At 41.2% G+C, this 15,292-nt stretch overlaps 2 protein-coding genes across 3 annotated transcripts in view; both read left to right on the forward strand.

The window, feature by feature from the left end:
• The first annotated feature begins 4,344 nt into the window (after nucleotides 1-4,344).
• On the forward strand, nucleotides 4,345-6,006 carry LOC108095698 (extensin). The gene is given in 3 exon segments (XM_017196869.2): nucleotides 4,345-4,594; nucleotides 4,958-5,745; nucleotides 5,747-6,006. Coding segments are annotated over 3 exon segments (1,080 nt in total). The 5' UTR covers nucleotides 4,345-4,458; the 3' UTR covers nucleotides 5,903-6,006.
• A 6,173-nt stretch (nucleotides 6,007-12,179) lies between these two features.
• Nucleotides 12,180-15,292, forward strand: part of LOC108086537 (RYamide receptor) — a 57,920-nt gene continuing 54,807 nt past the window's right edge. For both annotated transcript variants that reach the window (XM_017183474.2, XM_017183475.2), the window contains exon 1: nucleotides 12,180-12,503. The gene's annotated coding sequence lies outside the window, so the exon portion shown is untranslated. The remainder of the gene's footprint in view (nucleotides 12,504-15,292) is intronic.

Genomic DNA, 15,292 nt, shown 5'->3' on the forward strand with positions numbered 1-15,292 from the left:
CCAGACCGCCTTTGTTTGCGTTTGGCTTTGTTTGGCTTCTGCAAAGCTTTTTTTCTCATCTGATGTTTTTTTTCATCGCCTGAACGCGTTCAAGGCGAAAGAAGAAGAAAGACGCGGGTGATAAGCTATCAAGTTGGATGACATGTAGATGGCGCCAGCTGGCGACTATGATCGCACATCGAGTATACGACAAGTGGGCTTAATACGACACAACATTTAGTAACGGCCATTTAGGGGCTAGTCCTTCGACTGGCTTTAACCTCTTCAAATCGGAATTGGTCAAGTGCAAGTCGTGCGATAAGTGCTCCACAATGGCAAAGTGCTGGTAAATACGATTTTAATTGCTAGTTGGCCAGCAAACAGAGATGACGGCCCACTAAAGAGCCGAAATGAAAAGGCAAATGGAAATACCAAAGCGGCCTGACAAGCGAATTTGTTACTTACCACAATGCGATTGACTGCAAATGGCTAACAAATTGGAAACTGGAGGCTGGGGGCTGGGCAAACTAGTGCCAAACAATAGGAGATGACAGCGTAAATAAACAAAGCACGAGATACAAATTGCGGCTCACAGCATTTAGCCGGGCACTTAAATCAATGAAACCGGCAGATGTGCAGATACTCGGATACTTTTGCGTATCTGAGAGCGGTAAAATCGATTTCGATGTATGCTGCCAGCTTTTTCCGACCCCCCGAGGAAGCCCTTTACCCTTCATTAGCCACAAAACATTTTGACCAGTGACAAAAAACTTGCCACTTACCTTTGTTCGGTAACCATGTTATTTTTTCCTCTGCTTACACTATACTTTAGGCCGGCAATAATCATGTGTGAGACTCTATATATAGGCCTTTCATTGCTCTGTGTTTCAATGGGCATTATAATTCAATGTCAATATTTGGCCGCATGTTGAATACAATTGTTCCATCGCAAGTGGGCTTCATTTGGTTAGGCTTTGACGTCGAAGGGCGGGAAAGTCCACTAACAAATTAAATCAGCTGTCTTTGAGTATCGGGATCTTGTCTAGCCCGATTATCCTGCATTACAATACTCCGAAACTATAATAAACTTGGGTTTTATTTAGAGTCTCCCACCCACTGAAAATACCTGAAATATCCTTCTAATCAAGAAAACATCCATTAATTCCTAAGGTCATAAAACTCGCGGTAAAACCAGTAATTAAATTGTATTTTTACCAGCAACTTTTATGACTAATTCGCAGCTCTTAATTTTATATATATAAACAGGAGAAATACTTTAGTCAATCCAATTTATTTCCTTCCTTTCGGTGCACGGTCTAAATTGTTGGCCAAAACTGGTATTAGCCTTATTAACATTTCCATAGGAACTCAGCCCACCGGCAGTCACCCACCTAAATAAAAAAGTACTCGAGCTGCTCCAGTTTTAATTACTTCCCACAGGTTGTAAGTGAGTTACATAAAAACGGAGGCGATGATGATGGGCTGGGATAAGGGCCGCGATAATTGTGCTAAAATCGAATGACCTTGATGGGCGGAATGGCAAGTGGTGCAAAAGCGTTTAGCTTGTCTGTCCCCTCTAATTAACGAGATAATCGACGCCGCCGATCGCTATAATCATTATCGTTATGCTCCTCCGGGCCAGCTATTAAGTCACTTGGCCGAACAATTTGTCAACCTATTAATAACGACGGGAATGGGAAGGCATAGGATCACATTCATTTGCTATTTGTCATGATTTACGGAGTGTGGGATGAAGCCCCAGTTTAATATATAACATTTGCTCGCGATTTTTTTATAAACATTTTGGAGCATGATTTGCATGTTTTCTTTACGTTGCCTTCTCATTTGCGGTGGTTGTGGTAAAAGTAAAAATACACTCGCCATGGAGTGTAATAAAATTATTTAATTTGGTAGTCAAGCATTTCTGGGAATTCATTAAATCATTTATATGGAAGTCAAATTATTAGGGATTTCCTTAATTTGAAGTTTGGGGTACGAAATGGTTTTGTATTATTTTGAGCTTAATGTAATCAGTGTAAAAATACTTTTAAGAAACCTGGAATAAAAGTATTTAAAAAAGAGTTAACTAAATTTAGACCTCCTATCCATATCAACATACCCACTTACCACAAGGTTCGTAGCTGCTTTTACTCCGTGCTTAGAGCCAAGTGACCTACGCATTCTTCGGCGATGGAATGCGCCTCTCCACTGCCAATGGCCAACTAATCGACTTGTGGGTTCACATCTCAATGACAAAGCCCCAAAGCTTCTGCCCCTTCGTGTTTGCCGTTGTACTGCTTCTTTGGCTTTTGCTATTCGTGGCACTTGAGTGCAACAAGTGGCAAGTCAAGTGGCGCATCCCAGGTCGCTCCGTCTATTTTAAGCTGCCTCAATGGAAACTCCCCCCAAACTCCCCGGCAATGTCAATGGATTTCGATCCGAGTGAAGGGCACCGAGAAGCAGACAAAGCCAATGCCAAGATAGGAAGGGCAGGAGATCGGCGCGAATCAATAACTCCTCGATGGACGTGCTACTGCACTGTTGACCTCGTTTTCACCAATTTCGAATAGTCGATGACACAATCTGCGGCAGCTCCTTTTGGTCTTTCTCGCTCTTTCTCTTTGTCAGGGATGGAAAAATATATAATTTGTGGTTAGGGGGATTTTTAATTACCAAACTGGATTGGTAGTAACAAATTAATGTATTTCAGCAAGAAATATGTATATATATGTATATTAAAAATATTAATATTTGGATAGCTTTTTGTTTTATTGTTTCATATTAAAAATGCATTTTATTTTAATTATGAAAAGTTAAGTGCGATCCTTACTGTGAACGTTTGGTGGAACTTTGGCATCCCTGATTTTGCTTGGAGTTCAGCCTTCTTCCGTCGTCATCGACTGACTCGTCGGGCTTCTTCTTCGGTGGCCAAGTGCACCAATTTCCGATCGATTCGATCGGTGACGTAAAGCCCCAATCCCCCAGCTTCTCGTGGCCATAAGCTACATGTGTCCAAACAGGCACTCGACATTTCTCCATCTCACTGCGTCGAGATGCGTCGGCTGCAATTACGATTAATGGTTTCTGTGTGTGGACAGCAAGTGGACAAGTGTCTCGACTCGGCTTACATCGGTCACCGCGGCTCTATTTGCCTCCAATCCCTCGCCGTGTGCACCAAATCCAATTAAACGCCGCTCGCTATTCACTTTATTTGGGTAGCTGCTGTTTTGTTTTATTGCTTATTGTTTCGATTTCGTTTTCGACGGTTAATGTCTGCTTCAATTTGAAAATTGATTTTGATTTTGTTACGATTGTTTCGTAATTGTTGTCGTAGGTGTTGAAAGTGTTCGCCGTCCACGGTTGACAGTTGGGGGAAATTATGAACTGGCCTTGAAAAGCCCTTCGTTATTGTGTTTTTTTTTGGTGAGATGACTTGGTGTATTTTTAGCTTTATCAAGAAATTTGTTGTGGCTCAGAATGCCTTGAGTGTTTGTTTGGAAAATACAGTACATAATTATGTGTTACTATTGTGATAAATGCAATGGTTGAGATGTTAAGAATACACTTTGAAAAAACCTTCATCAAAGAAATATATATTTTAGAAACTTGAAGACCTAAAAACCATACAGAATTTGCTTGCTAAGCTCAAAGTAAAAATTAGTTTAGGCATTCTAAAACTACTTTGATAAGCTTTTATTGTACTTCCGTTGTCTGTTTTGTATTTCCCTGGCTAATCCTGTGAGTCAGTGGATTATCTGATGGCTGGACCGCCGGGGAATCACTTGACCCGGCTTGCGAGGAAGTCCAAACTGGACAAACGAGTTCCTCGAGGCGTCACATGAATGAACTTCATCAATGGGACCCGGTCGAGTGGGTAATCGTGGGTCACTTTCGATTCCGAGCCAGCGATTTAAGTGCGCTCCAATTGTGAAAATAACACTTGGCGAACTCCGCCGAAGGTTGCGGCTGCTGCATCTCACAGATGAGAGATGCCAGGTACGAGATACAAGATTCGAGATAAAAGTTATGAGATACCCGGACGAGGGTGTTACACAAAACGATTTGGGCAAACATTATTGGCGGGGGCCCAGGGCGTTGATTTAGTACTATGGGCTGGCTGCCCCCTCCTGCGAGATTGGATTTGCAGCCGGGTTTGCTCCAATTTCTCGCTTGTGAACATCTGAAAGATACGTGTCGCCGACTCCTCTCTGCATCCGTATCTGTGTCTTCGCTTTCGGCCAAGTTCATCCGCCGCTCTTCGGGTCTCTTTTGAAGCATAATTAAATTCATTTTTTCGTTTACCTTTTGTAATGAGATTTCAAGCACTCAGCGCCGGACATCGAATCATATAAATTCGGGCCGCGGCGACCAACTCAGCATCAGTCGAGCAGCGAGCTTCTCCATCGCAGCACTCCATCGAGCCAAAGGATTACGGGTTTATTTAGCAGCAAGGACTTTCGACTAACAGGAGCTATAGCCATGCGTGTTTCGTCGCTGTTCGTGGTGTGCGTGGCCTCCCTAGTGGCCACCACTTTGGCTCGTCCTGAGCCCCCATCCCCCTATGCCTACCACGGATTACCCCAGCAGCAGAGCCAGCGGGCTTTGCCTCTAAATGGTGAGTGCTCGGGGAATAAAAAGGAATATTAGTCAGCCATTTAAATTGCAAGCCATTTAAATTTGTGACATTTTAAGTAAAGTTATCAATAAGAAATGTAAAGGTGAACAAAACTGTTTAAAGATTATGTCATGTAATTGGGATATTCATATTTTAAATAGTTTTTTGGCAAAGTTAAATCTTTTCAAAATGTGTTTTTTTTATTTGTTTCTGTTTCAACCTTCTTAAAGTAATTGTATTAAAATTTTGTTATCTTTTTTTGCAATCAAAAAAATAAATACTAGCATTTCCTAGAATCTTTTTGTTTGATTCGGTTCTATTTTACCATTTGTTAACCTTTTTCAATCTCTCTCCTTCTCTTAGCTCACCCCGTGCCCCCGCAGATCTACCAACCGCTGCCCCAGGAGCAGTCGTTCGCCAACTTCGCGGCTCCCCAGCAGACCTACCTGCCGCCCCAGATGCATCTGGAGGCCATCGAGCAGGTGGCTCCCACTGCCGCCGCCGCCGCTGAGCCACTGAGTGCCTACGACGACAGCTACAACATGGCCCACCGCCTGTCCGGAGTTCAGCACGCCAGCGGATACAACAACGCGCCCCAGGAGACCAAGGTGCACAAGCACATCTACGTCCATGTGCCGCCCAAGGACTTCGAGGAGGAGGACGCCATCCAGACGCGAGTCCACCACCAGCAGGGACCCAAGCAGAAGCACTATAAGATCGTGTTCATCAAGGCGCCATCCGCTCCCGCGATCCGCCAGCCAGTGGTCCCACCACCACCTCAGAACGAGGAGAAGACCCTGATCTACGTGCTGCACAAGAAGCCGGAGCAGGAGCAGGACATCGTGATCCCCACGCCGCCGCCCACGAAGCCATCGAAGCCGGAGGTGTACTTCATCAAGTACAAGACCAAGAAGGAGGAGGCTCCCGTCTACGGACCCCCGCCAGCGGAGATGGAGCCACGCCAGGCGACCGCCGAGGACTTTGCTCCTCTGGCCGAGGTTTCCGATGTCCTGCCCCCCACCACCTTGGCTCCCGAGCCGGAAGTGGAGCAGCCAGCCGTTCCCTCGTCGGTCTATGGTCCACCCACAGCTGCCGCGTACACGGGCGAGGAGGTCTCGACCACGTTGTCCGCTCCCGCCAACCAGTACCTGCCCCCCCGCCACCGCTCCCGCTGCTTTGGCCGTCGAAGAGCCCTCGATGGCGCCCATCGTCGTGGAGGAGCAGCCCGAGCAGCGACTGGCTCCCTCGCACATCCCCGCCACCAGCTACGGTCCTCCCAACCGCTTCTTCCTCAAGAAGCTGAAGTGAAGTCTCTGAATCGAGATGCAGTAGCGAATTTCACAGTTTGTCATAGTCGAATGTCCATTGGAGGCGACTTCATTCCCAGTCCCCGTTCCCAATTCACACATGCACACGTGCCACACCCCCCCACATGCACATCTCGTTGTTTGTTCGTTTGTAAAACTTGTTACATTTGTTTTATTAAAGCTGTCTAGTTAATAAAAATCGAATTTAAAGAAAACAATTGCTTATTTTATTTACTGAATTCTTTAGAATATTTTGTGAGGCCTTAAAGGCTATAATTTATTTAGCCAATAACATTCCATTGACTAGTGCAAACATTTATTCTATTCTTTCTTAGTCTATGCATTGAGAAAATTATTAGCTCTCTCCAAATAAAATTATCTGAAATTAGTTTATTCTTCAGTACCAGTCCAAACCTCATTGAGTAAAGACGTGCTATCGGCAGAACTTCGCGAGTACCATCAGTTACAAAAACAAAGTTCTACCAATTTTGGCAAAAACAAACAAGTGCGTAAAGAAGATTTCAAAAAAACCCAAGAACAACTATCACAGCAAAACCGCTACAAAAGTGCTCTGTGCAACGGGCGACAGCCCAAGCACAATAACAATGAATCGACCACCTGATCTAGATTACCCTGCACTGGGTAATAAAACAACAACTCTTGACCCGAAGTTCCTCATAATCTCCAGAACAGATAACGAGACTTTTGAAAAAGTTTCGATATTCATAATAAAAAGAGTTATTGAATTCACCTGCGGCGGAGAAATTGAAACATGCACTAAAACCAGAAACGGAACCCTATTAGTTAAAACCAAAAGTTCAGCACAGGCAGTAAAACTGCTAAAACTCTCCAATTTCCACAACTTCACTGTAAAAGTCACTATACATGAAATTTTAAACTCCTCGAAAGGAGTAATATACTCAAATGAACTACGGCATGTAGACGAAGCTGATATATTAAACGAGCTTAAGCTTCAAAGGGTCAACAATGTTGAAAAAATCTTCATCAAAAAGAACAACATTCTCCAAGAGTCTGGACTCGTAATTGTCACCTTCTCTTCAACGTTTCTCCCGGATACCATAATGATAGGATGGGAAAGAATAAGAGTTCGTCCACATATTCCACGCCCATTAAAATGCCGCAACTGCCTCAGGTTTGGACACCCCACGAAAGCCTGCAGGACCCCCACCAAAGCCTGCAGCAACTGCTCAGGAGAAGTACACACGCCAGACGACACTGAATGCGACAAACCCAAGTTTTGCATAAACTGCAAAAACGACATTAACAACGAATACAACCACAGTCCCCTAGATAAAACATGCCCAGCCTTCATTAAACAAAAAGAAATAATAACAATTAAAACACTACAAAAAGTCGACTACAAAACCGCCACAAAAATCTATCACACGCGCCACACCCACCAATCTACCCCGTACTCCAAGATAGCATCCTCCGAAAAACCTACAATCACAGAAAACCAAGCTCCAAAGACTGCCAGCACCGAAGGCACCAACACTAACACCAACCGTGAAATAAGGAACTACAACGACATTATCAATCCACTACCCAGCACTTCGTCCAAACTCATCAAGCAAACAACAAACCCCGGCATCGAACATATGGATACTGAAACCTCCGCAGAAGTCACCGCTACCCGCTCTAAAAATACAACCCTTGAATCCGATCGTAAGCTTAGAAGCCAAACTAAAGATAAATCAAATGTAATTTCCAAACCCTCCCTCAAGGCTAAAGACAAATCTGACAAATCTAAGCCCATAAACACATCAAAATTAGCAAACGAATTAAGCAAATTAGCCAATCGCAATAGCTCTGAAGAAGAGCTTTAAATAGTTTTCTTTTTTAGTTTATTATTGTTATTGAACTTTAAAAACTAATCGCTCAAACTAGTACTAAGTAATACTCCTTCCCCTTACATTTAATGCTTAAAATTATTCAATGGAACATCCATGGATATAGAAATAACTACATCGAACTCCAATCCCTGATCAAGACCTTTAACCCCCTAATCCTTGCCCTACAAGAAACACACATAACCAACTTTAACTCTCTACCCATTCCCATTAACTACACACTCTACCAACAATGCTGCTCCAACTCTTACGGGGGCGCAGCACTCCTGATACATAACTCAATATCTCAAAGACAAATCTCAATCACCCAAGACTTCGAAGCAACTGGAGTCTCAATAGACACTAAACTTAAACTAAACATAATATCAGCCTACATTTCACCAACCAAGCCCTTTAACAGAAATAACTTAGAAAACGTCCTCTGTTTCGACAACACTCCCACGTTAGTCCTCGGAGACTTTAACAGCTGGCACCCCTACTGGGGCTCACCTAGCCCTAATGCCAGAGGCAATATTATTGCCAAATTCCTAGACCGTTCAGATTACATCTTATTAAACGACAAAAGTCCCACCCACTTCTCCACACACAACTCTTTCACACATATAGACTTATCCTTTTCTTCATCCAATATAGCCCCAGAATTTCTCTGGGAAACAATAGACGACCTCTACGGTAGTGATCACCTCCCTATTTTAATCTCAATGAACCTTAATACCTCCCCCTCATCCTACACCTCCAAACCCTCCTTTAACCTAAAAAAAGCAAACTGGGAAGCATACAAAAAATCTTTTCGATACAATTCTACTGACAAGCCTCCAAGCGAAAATGTCAATAAAGAAGCAGCTATGTTAAGAAAAATTATTATCCAAAGCGCGCACCAATCTATCCCCCAGAACACTACTTTTCAATTTCCTAGAACAGTCCCTTGGTGGAATCAAAACTTATCAATTTTGAAGAAAGCCAAAGCGTCTAAGTGGTCTATATTAAAGCGCAACATTACTACTTATAATACAATTGAATACAAAAAAGCCAACGCGAAACTAAAAAAAGCAGTTAGAGAAGCCAAACGCATCTCTACTTTCAATTTCACTTCTGATATTAGCCCCTTCTCATCTCCAGCTAGAACATGGTCCAACATCAGGCGGCTTTGCGGTTTTTACCCCTCAAAGCATATACATTGCATTAACGACCCTTCCTTCCCCACCCCCAGAACATCCCAAAGCGAAATTGCTAACTCCTTTGGACTTGCCTGGTCCAAAGAAGGCGACGACAGTAACTTTTCTCCAACTTTTCGCACTAACAAATCTCTCTTAAACCCCACCATAGACTACCAACCCTCCAATTCTGCACTCGAAATAGAAAAGGACATTTCATTCATTGAATTCAGCAGCGCACTCAACTCCCTGAAAGGCAAAACTCCTGGCTTAGATCGCATCTCTTACATTATGATCAACAACTCCCCTATATCATTCAAACATAGAGTCCTTAACCACTTTAACTCAATCCTAGATTCCTCAATCCCCCAAGCCTACAAACATAGCCTAGTACTTCCTATTCTAAAACCCCAAAAACTTAAAACAGACCTAAAATCGTACCGTCCTATATCCCTAAACTCATGCCTCGCCAAAACACTTGATAAAATTATCGCCAAGAGACTGTGGTGGTTTGTTTTAAATAACAATCTAATCAACAGCCATCAGATTGGATTTAGAAGGGGAAGATCTGTCATAGACAGTCTACTTTTAGTAGACCACATAGCAACTAGATCCCTCTCCCTCAAGAAACACATCACATTGATCTCTCTTGATTTCAACAAGGCATTTGATAAAATTGGCATACACTCCGTAATTAACCAGCTGAAGGAATGGAAAATTGGCAAACGCATATTAAATTACGTCCTTAACTTTATGACAAACAGAAAGATAATTATTAAATCCGGCAACAACCTTTCAAACATTTTCCCACTCAATAATGGCATCCCCCAGGGGTCTCCAATCTCAGTAATTCTCTTTCTTATAGCTTACAACGCACTCTCCAATATTATCTCCGTACACAAAGAAATAAAACTAACAGCTTACGCCGATGACTTCCATCTTATAATCGAACACAATAAACAAAAAAACCCCACTTCCAACCTTCAAACCCTGTTTTCTCAAATAGACGACTGGTGTACTTACTCAGGATCAATCCTATCGAAAGAAAAATGCCAAGTTCTTCATATATGCAGAAAACATAACTGTTCTGCCAATATCCTTACAGGCGACACAAAATTTCCCAATACCAACTCCCTCAGAATACTAGGTCTTACTATTAACAACAAATACACCTGGTCCAACCATATTTCAAAATTAAAAACAGAACTATTAAAACCTTTAAATATCATCAAACATCTCTCTTCCCTTAAATATAACTGTAACACATCCACTCTTATCAATACTATTAAATCTATCCTTATTTCAAAAATCGATTTTTGCCTGCCTATTTACGGGTATTCTCCCAAATCTAAATTAAACTGCTTAAAAACAATAATAAATGCAGCTCTAAGATCAGCCATGGGAGCCTATCGAACCACTCCAGTAAACAACTTACTACTAGAATCTAAAACAAACACAATAGAACAAAAACGAAACTTCCTTACAGCCAAATTAAGTAAAAATATCCTTTTCGCCCACGACACCCATATAACTAAACTAATAAAGCCACACAAAAGAATATACAAATACCCTAGTACCATAGACAGAATAATCAAAACATGCAACCATCTATCTCTTCCCGTTTCTCCTATCCGAACCAGTAAATGTAATAAATTTAATATGCCAACCATACATAAAGCTATAGATACTATTCTGTCATCTCATAATAAACAAAATACCCCTGCAACAACCTACCAACAACTTTTCAGGTCCTTACAATCCTCATACCCACAACACAATTTTGTATATACTGACGGTTCTAAGGCTGATGGTATATCTGGATTCAGTATTACCGATGAAAATAACCTTTTAAAATCCGGTCTACTTCCAATGTACTCTTCCTCCTACACGAGCGAGATCATTGCCATCCTAGAAGCCACAAAACTTTGTCAAAGAAAGTCTGGAAAACACGCAATCTGCACTGACTCCCTCTCCTCCCTTAACTCGATTAAAAACCACAATAAACACTCCTACTATATAACATCAATAAGAAACATCCTAACCAAAAACTTCCCAAAAATAAGCCTTATTTGGATTCCTAGCCACATAGGAATAAAAGGTAACGAAACTGCTGACTCATTTGCCAAACTTACCCTTCAATCCCCCCTTATATACACCCCTAACTACAACTTTACTGACATTGCTCGCCTCCTTAAACAATGCTCAGACAATGAACTGATAGACACCTTGGAAACAGCCTCTCCTTGGTACAAACTTATAAAACCCCCAACATTCCCACACAAATACGAAATGAATAGAAGACACCAAATTATCATCAACAGAATACGACTTGGACACACCAAGCTCACCAACGCGCATTACATTGATATAAACCTTTCCTCTATCTGCCCCATGTGCAACAACAACCCAATTACCCTAACCCATATTTTTACCTCTTGTCCCGCCCTTACTCTCCAACGAACTGCATTGTTCAACTCCCAAGACCCTCTCCACAGTATCTCAAATCCTAATTTAATCAACACCCAGAAAATTATACTTTTCCTTAATAATTGCAACATACTATATAAGATATAAAAAATCTGTAAAATACAATAAAAATAATAATCACAACTGCTAAACTACAAAAAGCGAGCTTAAGGCCTGTTGCTGCTATAGCTCTAAAAATGAAACCATTGTTAGGTTATAGTTTTTAACTATAAGTTAGCATTAGATAATAATAATAATAATAATAATAGTTTATTCTTACTATCCCCTCTTTTGCTAATTCACAACTGATGGCCCATTCCAGCAATGTATTGAACCAAAATACCACAATGAATTTCTCGTTTCAGTGATTTAATGATGGCTAAGGCCGGCCGAAATGATAATTGACCCTGTGTGAAGACGTGACCTTGGCGAATTTACAGCCTGCTTAATTGCGTTACGATTTGTTAATTTCTGCGGTAGGCCCACTGTTGATGGCTTTCCTCATTGCTCTGCGGCCAATAATCGTAATAGTTATAGCCATCATAGCAGGCAGAAGGGTTTGTGGCCAGTGGCAACATGTTGCCAAGACTTCCCGCCAAAATTTCGGTGCCTGCGCAGAGCGTTGCAGCAACATGTGGGTGGCAGCCGAAAAAAAGGAGCAGGAGTGTCGAGTGCCCGGTGTCGAGTAGTTCGTGCCCGAGTTTCGTGGCGGCTGATCAGTCAGCCAGCTAAAAAGTCGGATGGAAATTCCGCCGGCACATTCAGTTCGCTTTTTGTGTTCGCGCGAGTCGCATCGTTGGTGGGCGTGCTCCTTCACTTTTTCCCCATCGTCCATCGCCACGTTCGCGGTTACCGAAATCGGACTTATAAGCCCATTAAAAACAGCCATTCAATTCACTTCGGTGGGTGGCAATAAACAGTGAAAAAACAATCAGTGAACAATAAACAATTATTAAACGGCGACCATTACCATTCGGCCAACGGTGCGTGTACGTAATTCGGAGAGTGAGTGAGTGCAAGTGAAACCGAGTGCCATTCTTTCAGGCCATTACATTTGGCATTGACATTGACATTGCCATTGTCTCCCATTCACCGCGTTGCAATTCGACAGGTAAGTTGTAATGAGCTTTGTTTACCCGCTAATCAGCTTGTCCTCTCCGCCGGCATCTGGCTTGTTTTTTCCGCTCGTTAGCATTTGGCTGAGTTTCACACATCAGGTCGGTCGTTCGGTTCTGGTTGGGATTAACTACGGACACATGACCAGAATTTTTATACGGCTTTCGGGATGTTGTCAATAAACGTTACAAGTCTTTGACACGCCTGACATATGTGTCAATTTAGATTTCGTTTTTCCCTGACACACAGGACCACCTTTTTTTGCGAGCCATTTTCCATTAACATCAAAAGTTCACTACAAAATATGCATTAGTTTTTTTCTTTGGAAAAAAAAAATAGATGAATAAAATGATTGAACTTTAAACTATAGCTTTGGTGGCTTAGAAGCTCATCGCTTTAATGCCCTTTAAAAGTTCTCGGAAATACAATTTCACAATAAACTCGTATTTGGATTGCATTATCCTTAGTCTTCGCCGGAAATACCATCAATCAGCACATTCTTGTGCAGCAGGAACAGCAGTTTGGTTGAACAAAATAAAAATAAAAAGCATACGCAACGTTGTCACTGCTGCTGCTGTAAATATTGTATGAAATGGAGTTTAGCCGGGCTTATATCCTTAGTTTCCCATCCATTTGCTTCTCGGTGACAACAGACGACAAAACGTGGACTTGTTAATTGTAAATTATGCAGCACCTAGCTAAATGGAGCATTTTACGGCTAAGTCTCTTTAGCAAATTTCTTCATGTGTGCGTTGTAGGTCAACGCATATTTTATCATCAATTTGCAATGAAATCACTTTGTGAGTTCCATTTTCGGGACTCCTCCGTCGAGCTTTAATAGGCCTTCCCTTGATTTAAGCGGCAAGATTGGTCTGAGATTTTCTTTTTTTAGCCTGTTTACTGCCGCGCCACTCTTGGCCCTCCTTATGTGTCGTTTTAATGTCAACGCGTGTCGAGCGATGCACACAGATTTATTGCCGCCTTTGACTTGCTGTTATCTGTATGCCTTGTCTACATGGATTATGGCTTATGGCATATTGATTTAGTCGAAACATCCAGCTTTGTGACATTTGCATTTGTGCCGCCTGATCGGAGGAAGCTGCCAAAATCAATATTAGCCATATCAACACTTTGTCGGCACTTATGTACGAGTATATCCTCAACTCACGGCAGACTATTTCCCAATCATTTTCAGCAGCATCATAAATAAAAGTAAATTGACATTGACAGACATCCGTTTGATTTGGTTTTTCATTATTGTTTGCCTGTAATGTTTATTTTTCGTAGCGCATTTCGGACTCGAATTCATCATTGATCGCCCCTTTATGTGTTCTTTAAAGCTTTCCAAAAGGTAAATTATTAAACAAAACCGTCAAGGGTTCTGATTAAATGCCCATTATTGGCTGTGCAATTGACAGAACGTCAAAGAATTGATATTGATAGCAAAAAATGGCAATTTTATTTGCTTAATAAACTTCCTTGTTTCGTACAAAAATTAATTGTTACCAAAGAATTGATATTGATAGCAGAAAATGGCAATTTTATTTGCTTAATAAAGTTCCTTGAATTGTTACCATCCGTATTTTTATTCAACGTAGCGAAAGAGTTAATAAACGAATACAGAAATGAAAAATAATAGGAATGGCTTTAACGTAGTAAATATGGTTTAATGGGAAGAATGAATAGACCGCGCTTTTACAAACTTTTTTTATCTCTCGGCAACGTTTTTTGTTTCTATTTTTTTTACTAGACTTTGTATTCTTTGTTTTTAAAACTTTTGAATTCAAAGCACTTAAAATGCTTAAAAGAACTCTGCGAACTTGTATAGTAAGATAACCAGGGAAACGATATGAAAGCATCAAATTGAATTTGTTTACACTTAAAATACACACAAATGCCTGTAGAAAAACTTTCGAACAGTTGACTGACTGCAGGCACAAAAAACTATTGTGTGTTTATAAAATTTTATTTTGGCTAGGCAAGTGAGCAAAATTCAGTTTGTGTGCTCATCTTATACGGCTTTTGAATAATCTCATAAGCAATCTGCAAGATGCACTGAGACTGATGCCACCTCAGCTGCCAATATTAAAAATTCATAGCTTTGAAGGTTGCTCTTTGCTCAGTCAAGAGCTTTGTTTACTTGCCAAAAAGTTTTAAGTGATTGGGGGATTTTTGTGCACACTGACTCACATTATTTTATTGCCTTTCCTACGGTTTCCTCTTTGATAAGAACTGCGTTTTGGGATGAGCATGAAAAAAGTTATATGCAAATTTTCTTGAAAATACGAAGCAGGCCAAAAATCTTAGCCAAAAAAATAAAACTGTCTTGTGAAATATTTATGCAAAAATTTATTTTCAATATGTTCAACATATGACAAAAGGACCTGCCAAATAACACAAATATGCATACAAAATTCGGCGAAGTGCTCAGGCAAATTCTCTTAGTGGTGCTTCTCTTTTTCGTTGCTTAAAATCACGTGCCAGTACAAATAACATGTTGAAAAAAAATTAATTTAAAAATTTTTTTTACTTCATGTGGGTTTTGCCTACACTGAAGATTACAAGTCAAGCTTGTGCATAATGTTCCCATATGAGGACTGCATTAGCCTTTCACATTTGACGGCCCTGTGAATTATTTCAGCTGTTGTGCGAGAGTCCTGTTTAATAGAAATGGAGAGCCCATTGTTAAAGACAACTGATCCGAACAAATGTGTTCGTAGGAGGTCTTTGTGCTTATTAAATGCGAAAATACACAGACGAAAAATACCTTCTAAACGGGTTCTG

Source organism: Drosophila ficusphila, unplaced genomic scaffold (assembly GCF_018152265.1).
Source record: "Drosophila ficusphila isolate 14025-0441.05 unplaced genomic scaffold, ASM1815226v1 contig_791, whole genome shotgun sequence".
Lineage (NCBI taxonomy): Eukaryota > Metazoa > Arthropoda > Insecta > Diptera > Drosophilidae > Drosophila > Drosophila ficusphila.